This window comes from Pogona vitticeps, chromosome 1 (genome assembly GCF_051106095.1).
Source record: "Pogona vitticeps strain Pit_001003342236 chromosome 1, PviZW2.1, whole genome shotgun sequence".
NCBI lineage: Eukaryota > Metazoa > Chordata > Lepidosauria > Squamata > Agamidae > Pogona > Pogona vitticeps.
In genome coordinates this window covers 179,520,912-179,542,728 of record NC_135783.1, presented here as the reverse complement: position 1 = coordinate 179,542,728, position 21,817 = coordinate 179,520,912, and the positions used below count along the sequence as shown (strand labels likewise).

General features: G+C 41.9%; 2 protein-coding genes and 2 non-coding genes across 4 annotated transcripts in view; 3 read left to right on the top strand and 1 right to left on the bottom strand.

The window, feature by feature from the left end:
* NDUFS1 (NADH:ubiquinone oxidoreductase core subunit S1) overlaps window positions 1-10,799 on the bottom strand; it is a 27,724-nt gene extending 16,925 nt beyond the window's left edge. Inside the window, exons 1-7 of the mRNA XM_078379611.1 lie at window positions 10,499-10,799; window positions 7,221-7,288; window positions 4,970-5,061; window positions 3,797-3,904; window positions 2,387-2,463; window positions 1,958-2,039; window positions 1,730-1,860 (exon numbers count right to left, since the gene is read on the bottom strand). Of these exons, the coding sequence (XP_078235737.1) occupies window positions 1,730-1,860; window positions 1,958-2,039; window positions 2,387-2,463; window positions 3,797-3,904; window positions 4,970-5,061; window positions 7,221-7,284 (554 nt within the window). The 5' untranslated portion in view covers window positions 7,285-7,288; window positions 10,499-10,799. The remainder of the gene's footprint in view (window positions 1-1,729; window positions 1,861-1,957; window positions 2,040-2,386; window positions 2,464-3,796; window positions 3,905-4,969; window positions 5,062-7,220; window positions 7,289-10,498) is intronic.
* Window positions 10,784-21,817, top strand: EEF1B2 (eukaryotic translation elongation factor 1 beta 2). The gene is made up of 6 exons (XM_020780753.3): window positions 10,784-11,073; window positions 15,394-15,516; window positions 18,326-18,449; window positions 18,761-18,827; window positions 19,893-20,018; window positions 21,623-21,817. Exons 1-6 carry the CDS (start codon window positions 10,994-10,996, stop codon window positions 21,775-21,777), a joined length of 675 nt encoding a protein of 224 aa, XP_020636412.1. The 5' UTR covers window positions 10,784-10,993; the 3' UTR covers window positions 21,778-21,817.
* LOC140703621 (small nucleolar RNA SNORD51) lies at window positions 18,616-18,692 on the top strand. The gene has a single exon (XR_012082923.1). It is a non-coding gene; the product is annotated as a small nucleolar RNA SNORD51 (small nucleolar RNA).
* On the top strand, window positions 19,515-19,648 carry LOC140703631 (small nucleolar RNA SNORA41). Its single transcript, XR_012082933.1, has one exon. It is a non-coding gene; the product is annotated as a small nucleolar RNA SNORA41 (small nucleolar RNA).

Here is a 21,817-nt window from a genome sequence, read left to right as displayed (position 1 = left end):
AGCCTTTCCTTTCTTGTAGACCCCAGGCTGCCGTGGATAGGAGAAAGAACTTTTCTCTACAGTATGTACTACATACCTCAGAGATTAATGTGAAAATGAGGAGCGGGGAATCTTAGCAGAGCGGAGTGCCGTTTTTCAAAATTTGTCAGCAACCTGAAGAGCACTCTACTCACAAGATAGGGTAAAGGAAAGGGAGTGATCAAAGAGATGAATTTTCATATTTAAGTTTTTTAATATTTTCTTAATGTTAACTTTTGGCTATAATAAATAATAAACTTGCGAGTCTGCACACAGCAGCTTGGAGAGTATTGATAAAAACCCACTTTGTACAGAAAAAAATTTATGTTCTCCCTTATGTATGTTTGTGCCCACAAAACGATAGTAAATAATCCCTTGTGCTTTTGGTTAAAACATTAAAAACGTTTTATAAAATATAACTTATAGTGCTTCGACATTTGTTTTACACATTCTTGATTTCTTGACATACTTCCCTCTAGTAAATGACTAACTCTGTCATCATACTATTACATTTGTAAGCCTAACTACCCTACCAAACTGTCAATTACATCTTTATTCCTTGCCAGCCCTATCAACCACTATTACATAGTGTAGTCCCTGTCACATATTCAACACTGTCACACATTTGTACATGTCCTTATCTGAGTCACATAATGTAGCAGACTTTTGATACATGCCTCATAATAGCTGCTTGGCTGACTCCAGACACATTTGGATTGGTTAGAATGCCATGCCAAGCAAATACAACATTCTGGTCTTTCATAACAAACACATTTAAAAATACATATGCAAATCTACATTTTGTGTTGTATAATTATATGTACCAAGATTTTAAAGCAGCAGTTATGTATTGTAAAGGCTGTTACAATGGATTTTGTTGGCTAAAAATAGGCTCAACTAAAAAAAGCTTCTTTTAAAATGAAACCCCCTTTGGCATTCCAGTAACCAATTTTTAAAAATAAAAAATTGGGCAGAGACATACATCAATTCAGTAACATGTCAACTTGCAAAACAAAAAACAAAAAATCCCACCATGAATGGATGCCCCACCGTTCACCAAAGCAACACATCTGCCACTGCCCCTTTGGACCAATATAGGCAATCGCACATGACAGAAACTGGCGGGGGGGAATGATACAAGCCGAATTGCTATGCAAACACCCACAATACTAGCCTGTGGTGGCTAAACCAAAAGCAACTACAGCACATGTAAAAAGACTGGGTTTACTCATTATTAGTTGTACATTATGTAACTGACATAAAATACATCAAATTTAACTGTGCCAACTCCAGTGCAAAGCACAGGTAAGCTGCATTGTAGTCACACTCCTAGTTTCTGCACAACTTGCTGTTCCATATATGGTGGTTGCTGATCGCATCTCACATGCTCTTGTAAGGATTCAAGTGTCAGGATAACTGGGAAGGGCTGCCTTCTTTGATCACTTTAATGTTCCATCATTGTTTGCCAAGGACCATAAGTAAGTATCCTAATGTGACTCTCACCAACTACCTATATTGACTTACCTGCATTTTGCTCTCTTCACATTATGGTTTCCTTTTTGGCTTAGGTAAAAATTATCTCCCACACAACAGGACACCCAGAATTCATATGCATGTGCACATTCTATGCAAGTGAGTACTGACAGACTCTCATCACAAAACAACAGTGTGCACCTGGTTCTGCTGGAGCACTAGGCAGGAGATCAGTTACCTGATGCATCTAGTGCACTGTATACACCGGGTCATGATAGTTTTCACCAGCGGGCCAATGTTCTTGTCTTCAACTGCACGTTTGCCTTCTAGGAATCTACTCCTATCACTGCCAAACATCATTGATTGGTCCTAAAGATAATTAACCAAACATAAATCCACATATATATGACCAAACAGCATACCTCCACTCCAAACAGCATTTTAAAAAAAAATCCAGACTCTATACCTGAAGGTCACATTCCCCTCCTTGATCACAGATGGGACAGTCCAATGGATGATTTGCCAACAAGAATTCCATTACTCCTTCCCTATTGGAGATCAACAAAAAATAATAATTTAAAAAGTAACAAACATGGTTATGTGACACATAGCATGTAAGAAGCACAATTAAACTGATGAAACATGAAGTTGGTTTGTTTGTTTGTTTGTTTATTTTTATCCCACCTATCTGGTAACATGACCACTCTAGGCTCAATTTAAAAAATTATATTAAATTCTCTACTCTTCAGAAAGTGTGTTTGTTAAAAGACATTTTGGTGGGTTTTCTTTTAAACAGAAAACTTTAAAACATTAGGCCTACATCTAAAAAGTCACCATTATAAGGTTAACAAGTAAGCCTGCAACTGCAAGTTCTGTAAAATCTGCTGCAGCTTACCTTGCTTTCCTGGACTTCTCAGAATTTGTCAGAATGTTCCACCCCTTCATCACTGGCATGGCGCAAGCAGCTACTGGCTGTAAATCCATTAAAGACATACATTAAAAAAATCAATCTGCAAGTGTGCATGTTCTCAATATGGCAGGGAAATGATGTTTAACTAAATCTACTCTGAGCACAATGCAGCTTATCTAATTATGTCATTGATAAATTATTGTGCAGTCACGTGTATGTAGAAAATAATACTGTCCACTCACGATTTCACCGCTGCTTCCAGGTCCGCAGTGGCTTCCTATTGCACTATTCTCCGCAGTGGATTAGCCACTCTCAGACCTAACAGAGAGGCTTGTCATCCTGCCTCCTGCAAGGACTGGGCAATCGACTGCAGACAACGGCACAATAGGAAGGCATCGCAGAGCTGGCGGCAGTGGCAAAATTGTGAGTGGACAGTCCGGCCCTATGGGGCCAGACCCTCATTATTTCCACCTGAGCGGGGATATTCATATTTGTATACAAATACCCTCATCTCTAGTACAAACACTTCAAACCTTTAGACCAGGAGTGGGGAATTTCTGGCTCAAGGAATAATGGTAGAATGCATGGCTTAACCATCTAGCCCACAGTGTTCCCTTTTCACTTTCCCCACATGCATACTCGCATTAGTTAACTGTTTTACAAAACAAACTTCAAGTGGTGCCAACTGAAGTTTTTTTCAAAAACTTAATTACCATTGGGAACAATTTTGGAGTGGGTCTGTGCCAAGGAAGGAAGGGTAATGAAGCTTTACAAATACATTGCAGGGAAATTGAACATTTAGAGCAGGCTTGTCCAACCTGCGGCCCAAGGGCCGCATGCGGCCCAGGTCGGCTCATAATGCGTCCCAGTGCAATTTTTTATTTTTAAAGAAATTCCAAAGTTTCAAGTTACACTGCCGGAGCTTGCGCCCGGAATGTGGCAGGGGCACATCACAACGGTGGGGGGGAGAGAGGGAAGGAAGGAAGGAGTAGGAGGGGAGGAGAGAGGGGAGCTGCGTGACTGCATTGCGCTGTCCCTGTCAATAGGTGGACCCCCTCCCGGCCCCATAAAGCCACCAGAGTCGAAGCTGGCAGCCTCTGCTGTCTGAGATCGCAGCTGCTGGTAAGCGCACTTGGAGCGGGGCTGCGGAGGATGTCTAGGGCTGCCCCCCCATGTGGCCCAAACCAAATTTTCATCTTCTAATGTGGCCCAGGGAAGGTGAAAGATTGGACACCCCTGATTTAGAGTAAAGTGAAAAAAACAGTTGCCAGCTGTAAATCTGGTAACATTATTATTTGCATGCAAGCAATTTTATCATTAGGAATTCTGCAAAATTAACATGTCTACATAATTCTAGAACAAAACAATATTGGCAAAGATAGATTAATTAATAACCTTAGGGGCTTTTTCAATCTCCACAAGACACATTCTACAATTTCCAGCCACAGACAATCTGTCATGATAACAAAAGCGGGGGATCTGCATTCCAACCTTCTCACATGCCTAGAGAAAAATAAAAATAATGAAGAAGTATCAAGATACAGACCAGAATATTTTTCCAGAAGTATTGTTCTGGGAAAAGGTGCTCAGTTTTCCCTTTTAAAAACAAAGCGTTGTAATGTGTCTCTTTCTCAATACATCTAATATTTCCTTTTGTATGCGATAACCAAACACCAAACTGCTTAAATGAATGCAATGATTACCAAAATAAACTTACACAAGGTACTGGACAATCTGTACACTAATGGAATATAAATTAAGAAACTAATTTACAGACCAAAATGTGTTTTTCAGATTGGTATTATACATGGAATCCTAAAATGTGAACATGATTTGCACAAACTTTCTTTGCCTGTGCTCCCTGCCATGTCAGGTTACTTCTTATTACTCGCTGTTATCACGGAATAACAGAGCCACTAACGTTGCAAGATGGTATAGCCAAACATGAAGTAGGTCAATGCAGTAGCTTAGGTGGTAATATCCACTGAATTCTTGGCTCATTTTAGCATTATGTCATACTCCAGTGAATGTAAATGCTCACTTAGCAAACATCAGAGTTTAAGGAAAATACAGCCTCAGACTATTTCAGAAAATTCTCATATTTAGTGTGCCTGCTACTTTTCAAACGGCAGCCTCTGCACCTTCATTCTCAAGAGCAATTTTACTGTAACAGTTTTACATGACTGGCCCATAACCATGATAATGTGAAAGGCCTAGACACTGCAGGTTAACAATGGACCAGGTAGTACAAACGCAGTATTCTGAGTCATCAGTAATGCAGCAAGAGATGCAAAAGCTGTCATGATTCCTTTCTTTGGTAGAGGTCATAAAGCAGAACAACAACAAACATCAGGAGATCTATTCCAAGTTATGCAGGAAAATCCCACAAAAATAGCACGTGCAATAAAACAAAAATCTGCAACAAAATGCAAATAATCTCAACAGTTCTGACAGGCTAGTATGCTGGGGTACAAAGCTATTTTATGTTCCCAACAGTACAAAATAAATTATTGCAAACATTTGAAATGTACTAGAAATGGTGACAGAATCCAAATTAATTCCACCTACTTGAAGTACTGTGGTTCCTGGCGGTACCAGGACAGGATGGCCATCAACAAAAACCTCAATCAGATTGCTGGCTGCTGTAGCAGTTGAGCGTACTGAAAAACAAAAATATGACATATGGAAAATTATTTGGTCCACAAAGTCATATTAATTTTTTTTATTTTACAGCCACTATTTAGCAGCATATTGATATGATAAACTGACAATCCAAACTCACATTGTCTCCCAAAATAAAAAGCTAATTGGAATTCAACGTTGAGAAATTGCAATATGATACTAGTGTCCTGCGACCTTGGTAACTGTCAAGTGAAATATTTTATTTATTTATTTAAACTATCAAGTTAAAGGTGAAAGAAAGAGAAAAAAGGATCTTTTCCATATTTTGGCATATGATTATTTGTTAACTGTGTTAATACTATGGATAGTAAAGAGGAAATCAACAGAGAATACAGCCTCAAACTACAGGCTTCTCCAGAGCACTGATGTGAAATCTATTATTTTATACATATACATGACACTTCAGCATTGTTTTTAGGTTTTTCCTTTTTGAGTATCTTAAAAGAAATTACTATCACAAATATCATTACAGAATGAGTCCAACAAAAGCCTCTTGAAGATGGAAAAGCTCCTCCCATCAGTATCTGATAGCAGAGCTTATCCACAGACAACAAAGGGGAAGAAGCAATTTTCGCCAAAACCCCTCTTGCCCTGTGACTGTTCCACAGGGCTGGGAGGTCCTCCAGAGCAGTAGAAGAGGTATTTTTGGAGTCTGAAAAAGGTAAGGAGAATCAGCAGGTATATGCTAGGCTGAACTCCACTAAGGCACATTTTGGTTGGCAGAACAGAAACACTGGTTCAGCTCTGTGGCCAAAATCCTATTGAGCACTTCTACGTACACAACAGGGAAGATGTCAACATCTGTGGCAAAACATCAATGATTAAAGGCAATTTCAGGGTGCATGCAACTCATACATAATGTGAACAAGTCATGTACATCCCAAAATAATAAAAGGAAGCCTTTAATCAGCAGCAACTTGACACTACTGCTCATGTCATCACCATTAGCCACGCAGAGCTGCACAATAGAATTTCAACATGTCTTGTATTTGTCTTACAAACCATTTTCATAGAAATGACTAGAACAAAACATGGCAGACTTCATTATTAGAATTAATGCAAGTCCAAGTAAATTGATTTTCTTTTTGGTTTGAAATATAACCATGTGAAGGTCAGGAGGCAGCAAGTGTGCTGTCTCCTCTAGGGGAAACGAATACAAAAAGAGAGGTAAAAAAGAAAGATGAAGTAGGGGAAGGAAGCAAACTTGAAAAGGTTAAGACGTAGGTTTGTTTGTTGGAGGAGGGAAAGAATAAGGGGGAGGAGCAATGGATTGACGTGTGGGAAGAGGGTATAAAGGAAGGAGCGAGTGCGCGGGATTTTCAAGTAGATACACGTTAAAAGAAACTCAAAAGAGGAGTTCAAGGCTAAAGAGATAAAGCACCTGTTGGAGGACTGCTCCCGGACCCTACACCAAAACATGGAGGAATCACCATCCAAGAGACAACAGAATGGACGGTGGTGGAGTTCCCACACGGACACGGTCTTTGGAGGAAGGTGGTACGTCCCGATACGTTCAACAAGCTTCCAGCCGAGGGGGATTGGGCTCGTCACCCCTGCTGTGGAACCATATGTGCCGTGAGAATGGCCCCTCTTCGGAAGCCCACAGACAAGGAATGATTTGGACCAGCTCCCCAGTTTTGAAAAATGTTAATTCATTTGGACATGTTGAGAGAAAGTTGTATGATTGAGACTCTTTAGTGCCTACAGAAGTTATAGTTGACACTCCCTTGTTGCAAGCCAATAAAAATCATTCTGTTTTGGAAGCTCAGACTCCTCTCATTCCTGCTAATATCAGTGAACTGCCTAAAACTCCCTTCGAACCTTTTGACAGACCATTATGAAGATTTCAGTTTAGCCTTATAAATAAGCACCAAAATTACTTCCACCACATTTTGGCAACATAATTCATTACTGGAATTTGTTTTTCTTTGAAGCCCACTTCAAAAGTCCTGACTTGACAATTCACACTGTGCCGCTTCTCAACATTTTAAACATGTAGACAACTACAGACCTCCCATGATCTGCCTCAAGGTTCTTCATGCAGTATCCATTAATCATTAACACAGTAATGAAAATTGCATTAAAAAATCAGGCAATAATTTATAATATAAGGGGTCTAGATAAAAAAGCTACTCACCACATGCTTTAGTAGTTTGACTGACACCAGCCAAGGTCTTGTAGACAGCAGGGAGTCGCAACATGGTGCTGGAAATAAATGTTAGCATTAAGTTCTAAAATGAGAGTCAAACAGCTTTCTAAGTTGACAAGCACTAAAGTCCAATAAAGGTTTACAATGTATTTTTTATGCTGAGCATATTTAAATCACAAAATATTAAGTGACTGCTTTACTTTATTAAAAAATATCCAATTTTATTTTGTGAACTCAAAGGTTTTACATACTCTACACTGAAAACTGAAAACACACACATACAGAAATGCCCGCACTTTATAGATCATTGTTAAATTCATTCAGCCCTGAAGCAGAAGATGATCTTGTGAATCTGAGGTCCAAAATTTACTAGCGTATTTTTCCGTGTATAGAATGACACTTTTTACTTAAATAATTAGACAAAAAATAGAGGGTCGTTTTATACACGGAAGGCAACCGCTTTCCCTGCCTTTTGCAAAGCCACAGGGTAAAGCAGCCATGAAACGGCGGCATGCTCACACCCCCTAGATCCTGAAGCAGCCATGAAAGGGGTGCAATTGTGCAAATGTTCTAATTTGGAGGTTAGAAAGGGGGGGTGTCTTATAAACAGAAAAATACGTTAAGTTTTGAGTGCCGTCTCCAAGTAACAAATGCACATACTACTTTCTATCTTGCACTGGCTACCAGAACAAAAAGTACTAATGTCTACCGTGTTTCCCCAAAAATAAGACAGGGTCTTATATTAATTTTTGCTCCAAAAAAAGCAGTAGGGCTTATTTTCAGGGGATTTTTTTTTCATGTACAACAATTACATTTATTCAAATACAGTCATGTCGTCTTCTGGTTGCTGTACAATGGTGGAGGGCAGGCTTTCACTTAACTAGAGCTTATATTACAAGCATCCTGAAAAATCATACAAGGGCTTATTTTCAGGGAAACAGGGTAGCACTAACACAAACTGATGCAGAACTGAAGGACATGAAATTAAACACTTCGGTGTGCCTTGTCATGACAATTATGAAGACCCAGGAGTATCACTTGTACACACTGCTGCTTTCACATCATTCAGAATGAAAAAAGAGGGGAAATGCAGAAAAGAGTCATTCCTCTTAGGCTGAAAATGTGAACTTAAAACATGCAAAAAGCATTGTACTATAAATTATGTTTATTGATGCTATTGTTTTTTCTTTTTGTAATGCTGCCCAGAGTAGACCATTGGTCTAGATGGGCAGGGTATAAATCAAATAAATAAATACAGTCGTGCCTCACTTTACGATTGCCCCGCATTACGATGAAACCGCATTACGACGATCTTTTTGCGATCACAATTGCGATGGCAAAACGATGGTCTGAATAGGCTTTTTTCGCTTTGTGATGATCGGTTCCCTGCTTTGGGAACAGATTCTTCGCAAAACGACGATCTTAAAACAGCTGATCGGCGGTTTCAAAATGGCTGCCGGGTAAATAAAATAGCTCCCCACTGTTAATGGAATGCATTAACCAAGTTTTAATGCGTTTCAATGCGCTTTTTTATTTTCACATTACGACGTTTTCGTTGTACAGCGATTTCGCTGGAACGAATTAACATCATAATGCGAGGCACCACTGTAAATAAATAAATATCCATATTTTTCCATACTGTCTCATCCCTTAATCAGATATGTGCAATATGCCTGTTGAGCCATCACACTGGAATGCCCAAACTGCTTCCGAGAAGAGAATAACGACAATTTTCACATGATTACATCTCAGACAGCTTTCTAATTGTGTTAATACTTCTCAGCCACTCACATCTCCATTGGCATTTAATTGCTGTTTCCTCAAAGTAACATTTATTTCATTTTCCTCCAAGAATATTTACTCCTAATGCTATTACTATAACAATTTCCCCCACCTCATACTGCAAATTCTTTTTGTACTTCCTCAGAAACTCATTGGGGGAGTGGAACCAGAAAATGTACTCCTTAGATATCTCTCTTACCTTGAAAGCCCTATTGGGGATGCTATAAGTCAGTTCCTAGCCAACACACAGAACATAAAATCCAGTTATTCATCTATTTCTAGCACAGGGCACAAACAGAAATTCTGTTTTTGTTGCACTTTTCCAAACTCTAGCACCTTATGCAAATGTATTGCTTTGTTTATTAGAAGAACTGCTACAACTTCTTAAACAAAATGTTAAACCAAACACAATATGGCTGGGAAGTCCAATCATTTGTGCTGAGCATCTTTATCAAACCTGTAGTGATGGGATTTTTGAAATCGTTCACACAATGAATAGATTCTGTCATGGGGAAAACCACTGGGTATTCTTTTCACAGGCACCTTGTAGCATCCTAAGTATCCCTTTACACACTGGTATGCAGCATGGCTTAACCACAACAAGGGTCTTACTTGAATGCACAGATATAGTTAAATTACAGTATAACAAGAATGTTACTGCCAGTAACTTTTCCATTAATTACTTCTGCTAGCTCAGAAAGAAACAAAATGTCTACAGAAGCACCTTATCCACTAGGTTTCTAACTGAGCACTCCAAGATGGTAAGGCGATATCACACACCTATGCTATTGTGGTTGATACCGGCTTACCACCTGGGTATGCTCATGCAGTGTGTGACAGAAACCTACCTCCATTTGTGCTCTGAAAACCTCCCCCATACTGAAGTCTCCTAACTCCACTGCCTACCCTTATTTTTACCCCTAGGTTATGTGCAGCTCTCTCTCTCTCCTGCAACAGAGAACACACAAGGCCTTCTGCACCCGAGGGGCCCAGCCAAGTGGAGGCTGCCACCAAATAAATAAATAAATAAAATAAAATTGGTGCGCCAACTGCCCTGTCATTTGATAAACTGGGCTTCAGTCCACGAAAGATTACTGGGGAAGGGGAAAGGCTTGCTCGCCCTGATGGCCTCACAAGGCCTTTGACTGTTCTCACAATAAAAACTGACAAGAGCCTTTAACGGGGGCACCAGACGCCCGTGTCTGCCACAGAACAAGGGCCCCTTCATGCAAGTAACAGGGAGCAGAAGGCGGTCTCTTCCCCCTACAACGAAGCCTTCCTCCTCCTCCTCCTCTTCCTCCCCCAACCGCCACCCACAGAAACGCTGCTGTGCGGAAGGAGGCGACCGACCCCTTCAAGGACATTGCACAGGTTAGCGGGAGAGACCCAGCCTCGGCTCACAGGCCCGTTCTAAACGTTTTGCCCTTTCGGAGAGGGAGAAGCACCGCCAAGGCCGCTGCCCACCGCACAAGCCCTCGTACTACCTCGTCCTCAGCCGGGGGGGACGCCTGCCCTGGCGATCCAAAACACCTCCTCCTCCTCCTCCTCCTCCTCTCTACTACCCTCTGAGGCAGGAATATGGCGGCGCCTTCGGCAATTTCCGCAAAGCGCTCGGCAATCTTCGACTCGACGGCCCCGAACGAAACACAACGCCACGTCCGGGGTCAGGAAAGAAAGCAAGAAGAAATCTCGACTGACGTCAGCGCGACAGTCACGTTCTGCCGTTACGATTCACACCCACCAACTTTTAACCCTTTGTCTGCTGCCTGAAGATTTTCAGACGACAGAGCTTTTTGCCCGAACGGCGGAAGGATACGTCAGCCTGCATTTTGCGTAGGGATTTTGAGTTGCGTGCTTCGCCCGCGTTATAAAGGCCTGATTGGCAAGCACGCGGTCTCTTTTGGGCGGCGCTCGTGTTGGTCTAGGCCTACGTTTTGTCTCAGTCGGCTTCCTTTTTTACCCGACCCTCGGGCGCCGCCATGGGCTTTGGGGACCTGAAATCTCCCACGGGGCTCCAGCTCCTCAACACCTACTTAGCGGATAAGAGCTACATCGAGGGGTGAGCAGGCCGCGCCCCTCCTCGTTTGCCTTCCCCGGTTGCCTTCTAGGACCCTTGGCCCTGGGAGGGGGGGTCGTCGCGGGGGGTCGGGCTTCCCCTCCTCCTCTCGGCAGGCTTGGGATGCGAAACTGGGCCGCCGCCTTGCTCCTCGCCGCCAGGAGAAGGGGCCTGCTTTTGTCACGTGGAGGGATTTGGGCGAGAGGCCACCAGCGCCCCCCGTTAAAAGCACGCGTGGGGGCTCCGATCGGCGTAAAAAGAGGGAAAGGCGCCGCTGAGAGCCAGCCCAGGAACCCTAAGCGGGGTGGCCCGTGGTTCCTTCGTGGCCGAGGTGGGTGGGTTTGGCTCCTGGTTGCAGGCCTTTCTTGGGACGGCTTAAGAAAACGAGGGGGTGGGGGTGGTGTTGCAGGCCCGTCTAAGGCCATCTTGTGCCTTCTCTTCCGACAACGGAAGGTGAAGCCGTGGTTTGTGTGGGAAGCGTGGGCTCTGCGGCCCTTTCTCCAAACGGGGAGAGGAGAGGCTTCGTGGCCGGGCCTCATGAGTTCATGGGCGGCAACCGAGTTCTTCGTTTCATTGTGTGCGCGAACCAGGCCGCTGTGCTTGAAACGGGGCGGGGGGGGGCGCGCAACAACCCTGTGGGGTAGGCCGAGGCTAACCTGCTCAGGGCCTCGGGATGGAGCCTTCCGAATAGCCTACCTGTTGTACTGTGGGTCTTATCTGTGGAGCATTTACTGGGGCAGACGGGAGAGAGGTATACAGTGCCTACTCAATTCGGTCCTTTATTTTTGTTTTTGCCAAGGGTCGCGGCCCCCATCTCGGAGTCAGGTGCATCAACGTGGCATTTATCGCAATCTCTTGGGGGGGGCAGTGGGTCTCTATCTGACCTCGAAGTAGGAATCGGAAGGGTCTGAGCCTAACCCTATTACATGGTTAAGGAATCTGCGGGGTATGGGAGCCATACAGGGCCCGATATCACTTTTGTAGCCCCATTAGCGCTCTGCTTCTCCCATAGGAAAAAGAATTGGACAAAAAGATGATTCACACATAGTTCGCCCTCCCCAGAACCTTTTTAATCTTAAAAATACAGTTTTGACCATTCCGCCGTGTGGCCGCTTGGGGTCGTCCCCTGCCTATGGGCTGTGGCACAGCGATCTCGTTTTCATTGAGAAGCGCTTCTAAAGGAAGCACTTGGGGGGTTTTACGCAGAGGTGGTTGTTACATTGTTGTGCTCATTGACAGGAAAGGGGGGGGTCTGAATTAGCACCGTGGTGGTGGTGGGGGACTGGGAGAGAGGATGCCCATCCTTTCACTGGGCAGAATCCTATTGTGTGAAGTTATCCTGGTGTAAATCAGATCTAGCACTGGAAATAATCAATTTAAATGAATTGAAAGCGTCCTATTTTCCCACTCCCATTTAGGTTCAGAGTTCCCTTTTTGTCCTGGGGAAGCCTTTCATCATGTCCTAGAATTGTGGAGCTAGAAGGGGCCTCTAAAGCCATCAAATTTAACCCCCTACTCAGTGCAGGAATCCAAAGTATATCTGACATTCGTCTCATTTTCTCTTGAATGCCTCCTGTTAGTTTTATTGTCGGTGCTGCTCTAACAGGACGTTTTTCTGGATAGTCAACCAATAACTGGCTTCCTGTATCTTGAGCCCATTATTACACGTCCTGTACTCTGGAATCATTGAGAACAGGTCTTGCCCTTCCTCTGCAGGACAATCTTTCAAGTATTTGAAGTATCTGTATCTCTTCCCCCCCCCCCCCCCCCGTCTTCTTTCTTCAAGGCTAAACATACCCAGTTCTTTCAATCTCTCCTCATAAGCTTTGGCTTCCAGTCCCAGATGAAATCCCTTTTGGGTCATCAGGGTTTTGGAAAAGGTCATTAAAAACCTTGATATATAAGGGAAGAGAGGGTTAGTGTTTTCACTTAGGATAATGCTCAGCACCTAAATACACAAATGTAACTATTTGTGTGTATGTGCAAGATGTTCAGATACTGAGTCCTTCAGAAAAATCATTTAGGGAAGGAAAAAAGCATCAAATTCCTAACAATGAAATGACCTATCAGGATGGATTAAAATCAATGTTTTTTTTAAATGGATTTTTCTTCTTTAAATGAAATGTATTTTAATGAAATGCTTTTGGAGGAAACACCTATCTAAAGGTAGTTTTCTATTTAAGATAGATTGTAGTTCAAAGGTTATTCAGCATGAAATAGAGTTTAGTTATGTATTATGAAGTTGTATATTCATGCAATACAGTATTTACATTTTTGGTAAACTAATTCAATCAATCCAAGTTATCCAAGCTGAGATAACATGCACTTTTTCATAGTAAAAACTATATAAAATGAACAAAGTTCAGGAAAATACATTAATTCCATTGTCCTGCAAATCTTTGTCCTGATGTTTAAGCAAATACAAGAATATGTATGCTATATAATGTTACTGTTTTAGTTAAATAAAACAATTTAAGTAATTCTCCAAATATGAGTGATTAACCTATTAAACTAAAATCTGTTCTTATGTGGTTTTACTAATCTGACAGGTTATTATTCTAAATGTGACATCTTCATCTGGTTGCAAATATTAAAGATTATAACTAGCAGCAAGAATGAGTTTATATTTAAAAATCATGATTTAAATTGAGTCTTACTGACTACTGATTTGAATTATGATTTCAGTTGCCTTGATATAAATCAAATCCACTCCGCCTAGTATGTAAGAAAACTGCATCCCTCACAATTAGATGTGAACCTGAAGTTGCTTCTGCTATTTTCTCCCTAGTAGCACCTGCTGCCAACACAAAGAGCAGCAACGGCAGCGCTTAGTGCATGGACTCCACTTGCACTTTTAAATTGTAACTCTCCCTCCTTTCTTGCATGAAACTTTCCTTCTTATTCAGCAGTAGGTCATTCTGAACCTTTATTTCCTTTCTCAAGTATGTGTCCCCTGTTGCCAAATCAAGTTTGAGAGGTATCAATATATAATCACCGTGAAGACAGAACAAAGTAGCAAATGTACAAAGGCAGCATGGTTGCACTTAAGCAAGCTGGTGCACTAATGAACCTCATCCAGTTCCTGTACCTCTGCAACTAAACATGCAGATGAATGGGAGAGGTTGGGCCCCTTCTCAAAATTAACCTTGGTGTAGCAGAGGGCATATTAGAGAGAGGGAGAGCTTGCACCAAAAGTAACACGTACACAGCTGGTTTGCCACTAGCCACCAAGTGCTCTCATGTATCAGAAGGCTGTTATTGCTTAACCATAGGGATACTAATCAGATTAGCATTCCAGAACAGCATATTTGGGATGAGGGGAGGCTACTGAGTAGTTGTTTACCATTCCCTTCTTCTGGGGGCACTTTTGGGACCTTGCAACTTGCTCTAGGATACACGGGTTGGCTATACCCACAGGAGACACAGTGGGGATTCAAACCCTGCTTTTGCAGCCAAGTATTTGGGTTGGATAAAAAGCAATGATTTTTTAAAAAATCAAATTCATTTACTGTAAATAAAGAAGGAGTATTAATTTTTTTTATCAAAGAAATCTGTTTGAATTTATATCACGATTTTAATCAAATCCACCCTGATTCCAACTTGCTGAGCTATCCAGGCAGCAACCCAAGTATGTATGTCTAAATTGTATGCTGACTTCAGCTCTTGGAACCCCACTGTGGATTATACATTTTGCAAGAAAAAAAAGGTGTAGGTTTTTTTCCCCTACCAACATTGGTTAATTTTGGTTCTGCACATGAAGCTGTTATGGCAGATATATGATTCAGACACCATGTGTCTAGTGGCAGCATTGATGAGTCTTGGCGAAAGCACTTTCAGTAGCCATGATTATGGTCTTTCTTGGTTCATGTAAGAAGCACCACAGTACAGTTCATAAATATGTCAGATGTTTTTCATGCAATAGTAAATGAGCATTTCAGGCAGCTAGCATCAAATTTTCCGTAGTCTGCTCCAGAAGCACCATTGGATGAATGAGTGATTATGATGGCTCCCTTCATTTTTCTGTAGAAGGCAGTGGAGAATTATGGCGCATATACCCTTGGGGCTTTAAACATGACGATTAATGAGAAAGTAATCTTTAATAGCGATGTATGCACGAACCATTCAGAATTAAAACAAAACAGGAAAGACTTGTACATTGACATCCATAATCAAGGTAGTACTGTATCCATTAGCATGCATTCTCAGGTTTTGTATGGTTCGGTTTCTGTTTGGAAGAAAGCTTGAATGATTTGCTTTAGTTTGTAATAATTACCATAGTTTGCTATATAAGACAGATTTTGATGCAAATATGTTTCTTTGCAGGTATGTCCCATCCCAGGCAGACATTGCAGTGTTTGAAGCAGTTGGCATTCCTCCTCCCTCAGAGCTGTACCATGCCCTGCGATGGTACAACCACATTAAGTCTTATGAGAAACAAAAGGCAAGGTGGGACACCTTTGCTGGATGCATCTGTTTTGTATTAATTTCATGTTGGTATTGTAGTCTCTGTTCCAGGCAAAAGAAGAACCCTAGAAACATAAGATTTCTTTAATTTTTAAAGGTCTGCTAGCCAGAATAGCTGTACAGCAACAGGAGCAATAAAGTGGAGAGGAAAAATGTGTTGCTCCATAAGAAATTCATTAGAAGTGTGTGAAAAACAGGCAAAATAGTCAAAACTGGACAAATTCAAAGTTGTAATTAATTTATCCAATTGTCATCCTGAGGAAGCATCCTAAATCTATTATATACATATGCTTTCCATTCATCTCATATGTATGAATGTATAAATCTAAACCCAAAAGAGTACTTATTCAAAACATAGTAAATCAGATTCTCTGTGTGGTTTCCTTACTATTTATGATGACTAGGGTAGTGCTTCAATACTGAATATAGTGCAATGGATAGAGTGGTGGGCTAGGACTCAAGAGGCCTGGTCTAGAATTCTTGCTCAGTCATGAAAGCTCACTGAGGGTGTGAAACTAGTACGATCACTCTTTGAATATCTTGCTTCTCTTGAAAATCCTATTAGAGTTGGCTGTGAGTTCTACTTTACAGCACATGACTATTTATTCTCAACTTTGGGTTAACTTTTTAAATATTGAACAGCTGTATTTCAGTTTGAAAAGTATCCCATGAGTATGATATCTCCAAAATACAGTATGTCCCAAATCCTGTCTGTTGCAAGTTTCTGATACTACCTTGTAATGCTCCAATTCATTTCTGTTAGTGTTTGGGAAAATAATGTATGTATTTAATATCACCTTAAGTCTATTACAGGCGTATCTCAGTTTACGTACAACTCGGTTTACATAATTTTTGGTTTATGAACTGAAATACGCAAGAAATAATGCCTCGTTTTCCGTTTTTTATGGGGGGGGTTAGCTGTATGAAAAGGATGCATTGCGCCTGGAGGTTTCTAGCGCCGCCCCTGTTGCTACGGCAACCCACGTTCTGCTGTACATAATTTCCACATTGCGTAACATCCCGGATGACAGATTAATTTTGTAATCCAAGGTAGTACTGTAATTGTTACATGATACATGTACCATTGACAGGGACGTGGTGACACTGCGGGCTAAACCACAGAAGCCTGTGATGCAGGGTCAGAAGACCAAGCAGTCGTAAGATCGAATCCACACGACGGAGTGAGCGCCCGTCGCTTGTCCCAGGTCCCACCAACCTAGCGGTTCGAAAGCATGCAAATGCAAGTAGATAAGCAGGGACCACCTCGGTGGGACGGAGTGAGCGCCCGTCGCTTGTCCCAGCTCCCGCCAACCTAGCGGTTCGAGAGCATGCAAATGCAAGTAGATAAGTAGGGACCACCTCGGTGGGAAGGTAACAGCGTTCCGTGTCTAAGTCACACTGGCCATGTGACCACGGAAGATTGTCTTCAGACAAAATGCTGGCTCTATGGCTTGGAAACGGGGATGAGCACCGCCCCCTAGAGTCGAACACAACTGGACAAAAATTGTCAAGGGGGACCTTTACCTTACATGTACCATTGAGGAAAATTGTGAAAGTTGTTGGTTCATTTCTAATGTTATTTCTTGTGAGATATGCTATTCTTGAAAATTTAAATTACTCTTAAATAAGGTACTTCTCTCTACCCCACCATTGATCCCCAAGTGTAGCTCTGTACAAGCCTTGTGATAAAAATGGGGGACAACATTTCTCTCTCTCGCACCTTGTCTTCTCAAACACTAAGCATGATGTCTTGTTTTCATTTGAGAATGCCTAGCCTGTTGAGTTCTGAAGGGTTCAAAAAGCTTCCCTCCCCCATTCTTTATCTGTATTTTAGTGGCCTGGTAAGAGTATTGACTGATTCTGTTTTTTATTCTGGATTATTATTTATGAACATTATCAAAGATTCAACTTGGTGCTCTAAATTTCTATTATTCAATAATAATTCAATGGTTTATCATGAATCAGCAGTATATATTCTAGTCTAGTCTGTACTTCCAGGCACTAGGTGGAGCTCTTCCTACACTTCCAAAGTATTTTAGACCTCCCTCGTTTGAATGTAAAACTAGATTTAAAAAAAAAAAAGTATGAGGAAACTCTGAGCCTGCAACAAAATGGTTAATCCATTCCAGGGTTGTTCTAAGAATAAAATGGGACTGGTAAAACAGGAACGTGTGTATATCTCTTTGAGCTTTTAAATTGAAGAGAGATACAATAATAATGACTAAACATAAAGAAAATCTATAGTTTGTCCGGGCAGATGCATACCCAGTTTCAAGCCAAAGATCTATGATTACTCTGAGATAATAGCTCCAGAATAAGGAAATGAAAGGAGACGCTAAATAGAGATACATGTTTTGTTTTAGTCCTGGTCTTCCACATGACGAGTGGTGGAATATCTGCATCACTTCAGGCTGCTGGTGGGCAAATCTACTTTTTGATTGCTCCTTGTGGTCATTTAGTTATAAGAGATCGTCAGAAGTGATGGAGAAGTACATAATAACACCTCTTGCTTGGAGTCTGAAGTGATGCCTTCCATTCTAAACCTTATTTCCACCTTGTTCTACTGCAGATGTAGACCTTGGTCTGCAATGTTTCTTATCTATAAGAGCTACTGAGTAGCCTGCCGGACAGCAGGTGCCTTTGTACTTTCCCTTTCAAATGTCAGCATAGTTAAGTAGCAATTTTGTTGATTGGGGGGCAAAGCTGGGCAGCATTTTTGCAATTTAATTCTGGTGTCTGTGTAATTAGCATGAAGGCAATATAAATAATGAAGTGCTGTCTGCTGCTTTAGCTTGCCTGGAGTGAAGAAGGCTTTGGGAAAATACGGCCCTGCAGATGTTGAAGACACAACAGGAGCAGGTGGAGATAGTAAAGATGATGATGACATTGATCTCTTTGGCTCCGATGAAGAGGAGGTACCCAGATCTGTTTCCTGTTAATTTTCAGCTGCAAGGATTATGCAAATAGAAGTTAGTTTAATTGGGTAGTGGAATAAGATGTCTTCTCCTTTGTGTGTAGTGAATTTTAATTATCTGTAGAGACAGGTTTCATGAGCAGGTTGATCATTGTTCAAACATTTAACCGGTGACATGATGAACAAAACCAAATCACCATCTTTCGGCTGAAATCATGATGATTTGTTTTCCCTGAATGATCCGGTGTTGCTTGATCATTTTATGAAAACAGTTACTTTGTGTTGTTTTGATGTGATCTTCTATTTCTACAGGAAAGCGAAGAAGCAAAACGATTAAGGGAAGAGCGGCTTGCTCAATATGAATCCAAGAAAGCCAAAAGTATGTTAATCAGCTCTTTGGCGGGTTGTTTTTGGTTTGTTTTTGTTTTTTTTGGCGGTTGAATTATTATTTGGCTGGAAAAAAATCTGCCAATATGAATGAGATTTGCCATGATCAGTTGTGCTGTACAAAATATTACTAATGTAATGTAGCTTAAAATGGGTTTCTGGTTATAAAAATGTTTTTGTGAACATGAAGCTAAATTCAGATTTATAACCAGTATTATCTACAGATAGTGGTATGGAAGCAGTTGAATATACTGCATCTAAGTTAATTCTGTAGAGGGACATGGTGGCGCTGCGGGCTAAACCGCAGAAGCCTGTGCTGCAGGGTCAGAAGACCAAGCAGTCGTAAGATTGAATCCACGCGACAGAGTGAGCGCCCGTCGCTTGTCCCAGCTCCCGCCAACCTAGCGGTTCGAAAGCATGCAAATGCGAGTAGATAAATAGGGACCACCTCGGTGGGAAGGTAACAGCGTTCCGTGTCTAAGTCGCACTGGCCATGTGACCACGGAAGATTGTCTTCGGACAAACGCTGGCTCTATGGCTTGGAAATGGGGATGAACACCGCCCCCTAGAGTCGAACATGACTGGACAAACATTGTCAAGGGGAACCTTTACCTTAAGTTAATTCTGTACTTTGCTCATGCTGGTGCAATACTGACCCCTAATCATAGATGATGCAGGGTTCCACAGCTACTGGCCTGAAACTGCTCTGTACTGTAGCAGTTGCAGTATTCCCACTGTGGAAGATCAGCAGTTACACTGTATGGTGCTTCTTTTCTCAAACAAGAGAAGACAACTGCCGTGTAACGGACATAAGATCTTGCAGTGTACCTTCTTGCAGTATTCTGATTAGGTGGATAACTTAAAATTAGTTTACAATTCAGAAGTACTTAAATATTTGGTGTCCTCTACTACCAACAAAGGCAAGAAGTAATGTAATTCTTGCCTGGATGTTTTCCCTAGAAAATTTGCCACAACACCTCTATAGTGACTTTATGCTTTCAGTTGAAAGAGATTGTTTTGTAGTTTCTAATTAGAATCTGTTCTTTGGTTTCTTTAGAGCCAGCAATTGTTGCCAAATCATCCCTTTTATTGGACGTGAAACCATGGGATGATGAGACAGATATGGCCAAACTGGAGGAGTGTGTCAGAAGCATTCAGGCTGATGGCCTGGTTTGGGGATCTTGTAAGTAGTTGACTGGTCGTGGAAAGATCATCGTTTTGTGGCTGAGTTGGCACTCTACATAGACAAATCGTTCTTAAATCAAAGTTTTTATTTGGTTTACGTATGTATGTCCAGTTCAGATAGCAAAGACCTCTGGTGATCTTAAAAAGCCTTTCTTCTCAAATATATATTTGGGTGTGGGAATAACTGCCCTTGTAGGATCACAGCCGTGAAGAGATGCTCTTGTGAGGGAAGATTTAAAAACAAAAAAACAGTCTTCTGATACTTTACTTCCAAGACTTGATGGATAGGCCTGCCAAGCAAGGCCTGCCAAGACTTTGGACTAACAATCAGCCTGAAGAAAACACAAGTCATGGGCCAGGGCGTGGACTCACCTCCTTCTATTACCATCTCCACACAAGAATTGGAGGTTGTTCATGACTTTGTGTACCTTGGCTCAACCATCTCTGACACCCTGTCCCTGGATGTCGAGCTGGATAAATGCATTGGCAAAGCAGCTACCATGTTCTCTAGACTCACAAAGAGAGTATGGCTCAATAAGAAGCTGACGACACATACCAAGATCCAGCTCTATAGAGCCTGTGTCCTGAGCACACTCCTGTACTGCAGTGAGTCCTGGACCCTTCGTGCACGGCAGGAGAGGAAGCTGAACCTTCCATATGCGTTACCTCCAACGGATTTTTGGCATCACCTGGCAGGACAAAGTTCCAAACAGAGTAGTCCTAGAACGAGCTGGAATATTCAGCATGTATACATTACTGAAACAGCGACATCTACGTTGGGTTGGGCACGTTGTGAGAATGGCTGATGGTCGGATTCCAAAGGATCTCCTGTATGGAGAATTAGTGCAGGGAAATCGCCCCAGAGGGAGACCACAGCTGTGATACAAGGATATTTGCAAACGGGATCTGAAGGCCTTAGGAATAGACCTCAACAGATGGGAAACCCTGACATCTGACCGTTCAGCCTGGAGGCAGGCAGTGCATCACGGCCTCTCCCAATTTGAAGAGACCCTTGTCCAGCAGGCCGAGGCAAAGAGGAAGTCACAAAAGCAGCAAAACCAGGGAGCTGGACAGGGGACAGATTGGATTTGTCTTCAGTGTGGAAGAGATTGTCACTCTCGAATTGGCCTCCTCAGCCACACTAGACACTGTTCCAAGTCCTCCATACAGAGCACGTCACCATAGTCTTTCGAGACTGAAGGATGCCTAACTAACACATAATCATAGAGAGTCTAGGACAGTAGTTGTCAAACTGGAGTCCCCAGATGTTCTTGGACTGCAGTTCCAGGAAGTCTCCACCACTTGCTGTGCTGGCCAGGATTTCTGGGAGTTGCAGTCCAAGAACATCTGGGGACCCAAGCTTGAGAACCACTTGTCTAAGAGAGCACGTTCCTTCACCTGAGGTTCTTTTCATTGTTTTACTTCCCTGCTGTTATACTCCAGATGTGTGTCAGGCCCCTGATTCCTATTCTGCTTACATACTCACAGACGGAAGCAAGGGCTGGGGCTGTTTGGGCCATGTTCTTGTAACCCCAGGTTACATATTATAAAAATGCAAACTCTAGAAAATCAGTTTTCATAGTTACTTTTTTTTCTTTCTAGCCAAACTAGTTCCTGTTGGTTATGGAATCAAGAAACTTCAAATTCAATGTGTAGTTGAAGATGACAAAGTTGGAACTGATATGTTGGAAGAGAAGATCACTGCTTTTGAAGATTATGTACAGTCAATGGATGTAGCTGCTTTCAACAAAATTTAATTCCAAATAGCATCAGGAATAAAAAATATTTCAGCACTCA

Coding starts and splice junctions, on each gene's coding strand:
- EEF1B2 (XM_020780753.3), top strand. CDS start 10,994: ATGGGCTTTGGGGACCTGAAATCTCCCACGGGGCTCCAGCTCCTCAAC. Junction 18,828..19,892: donor TGAATCCAAGAAAGCCAAAA/GTATGTTAATCA, acceptor TGGTTTCTTTAG/AGCCAGCAATTGTTGCCAAA. Junction 20,019..21,622: donor TGGCCTGGTTTGGGGATCTT/GTAAGTAGTTGA, acceptor TTTTCTTTCTAG/CCAAACTAGTTCCTGTTGGT.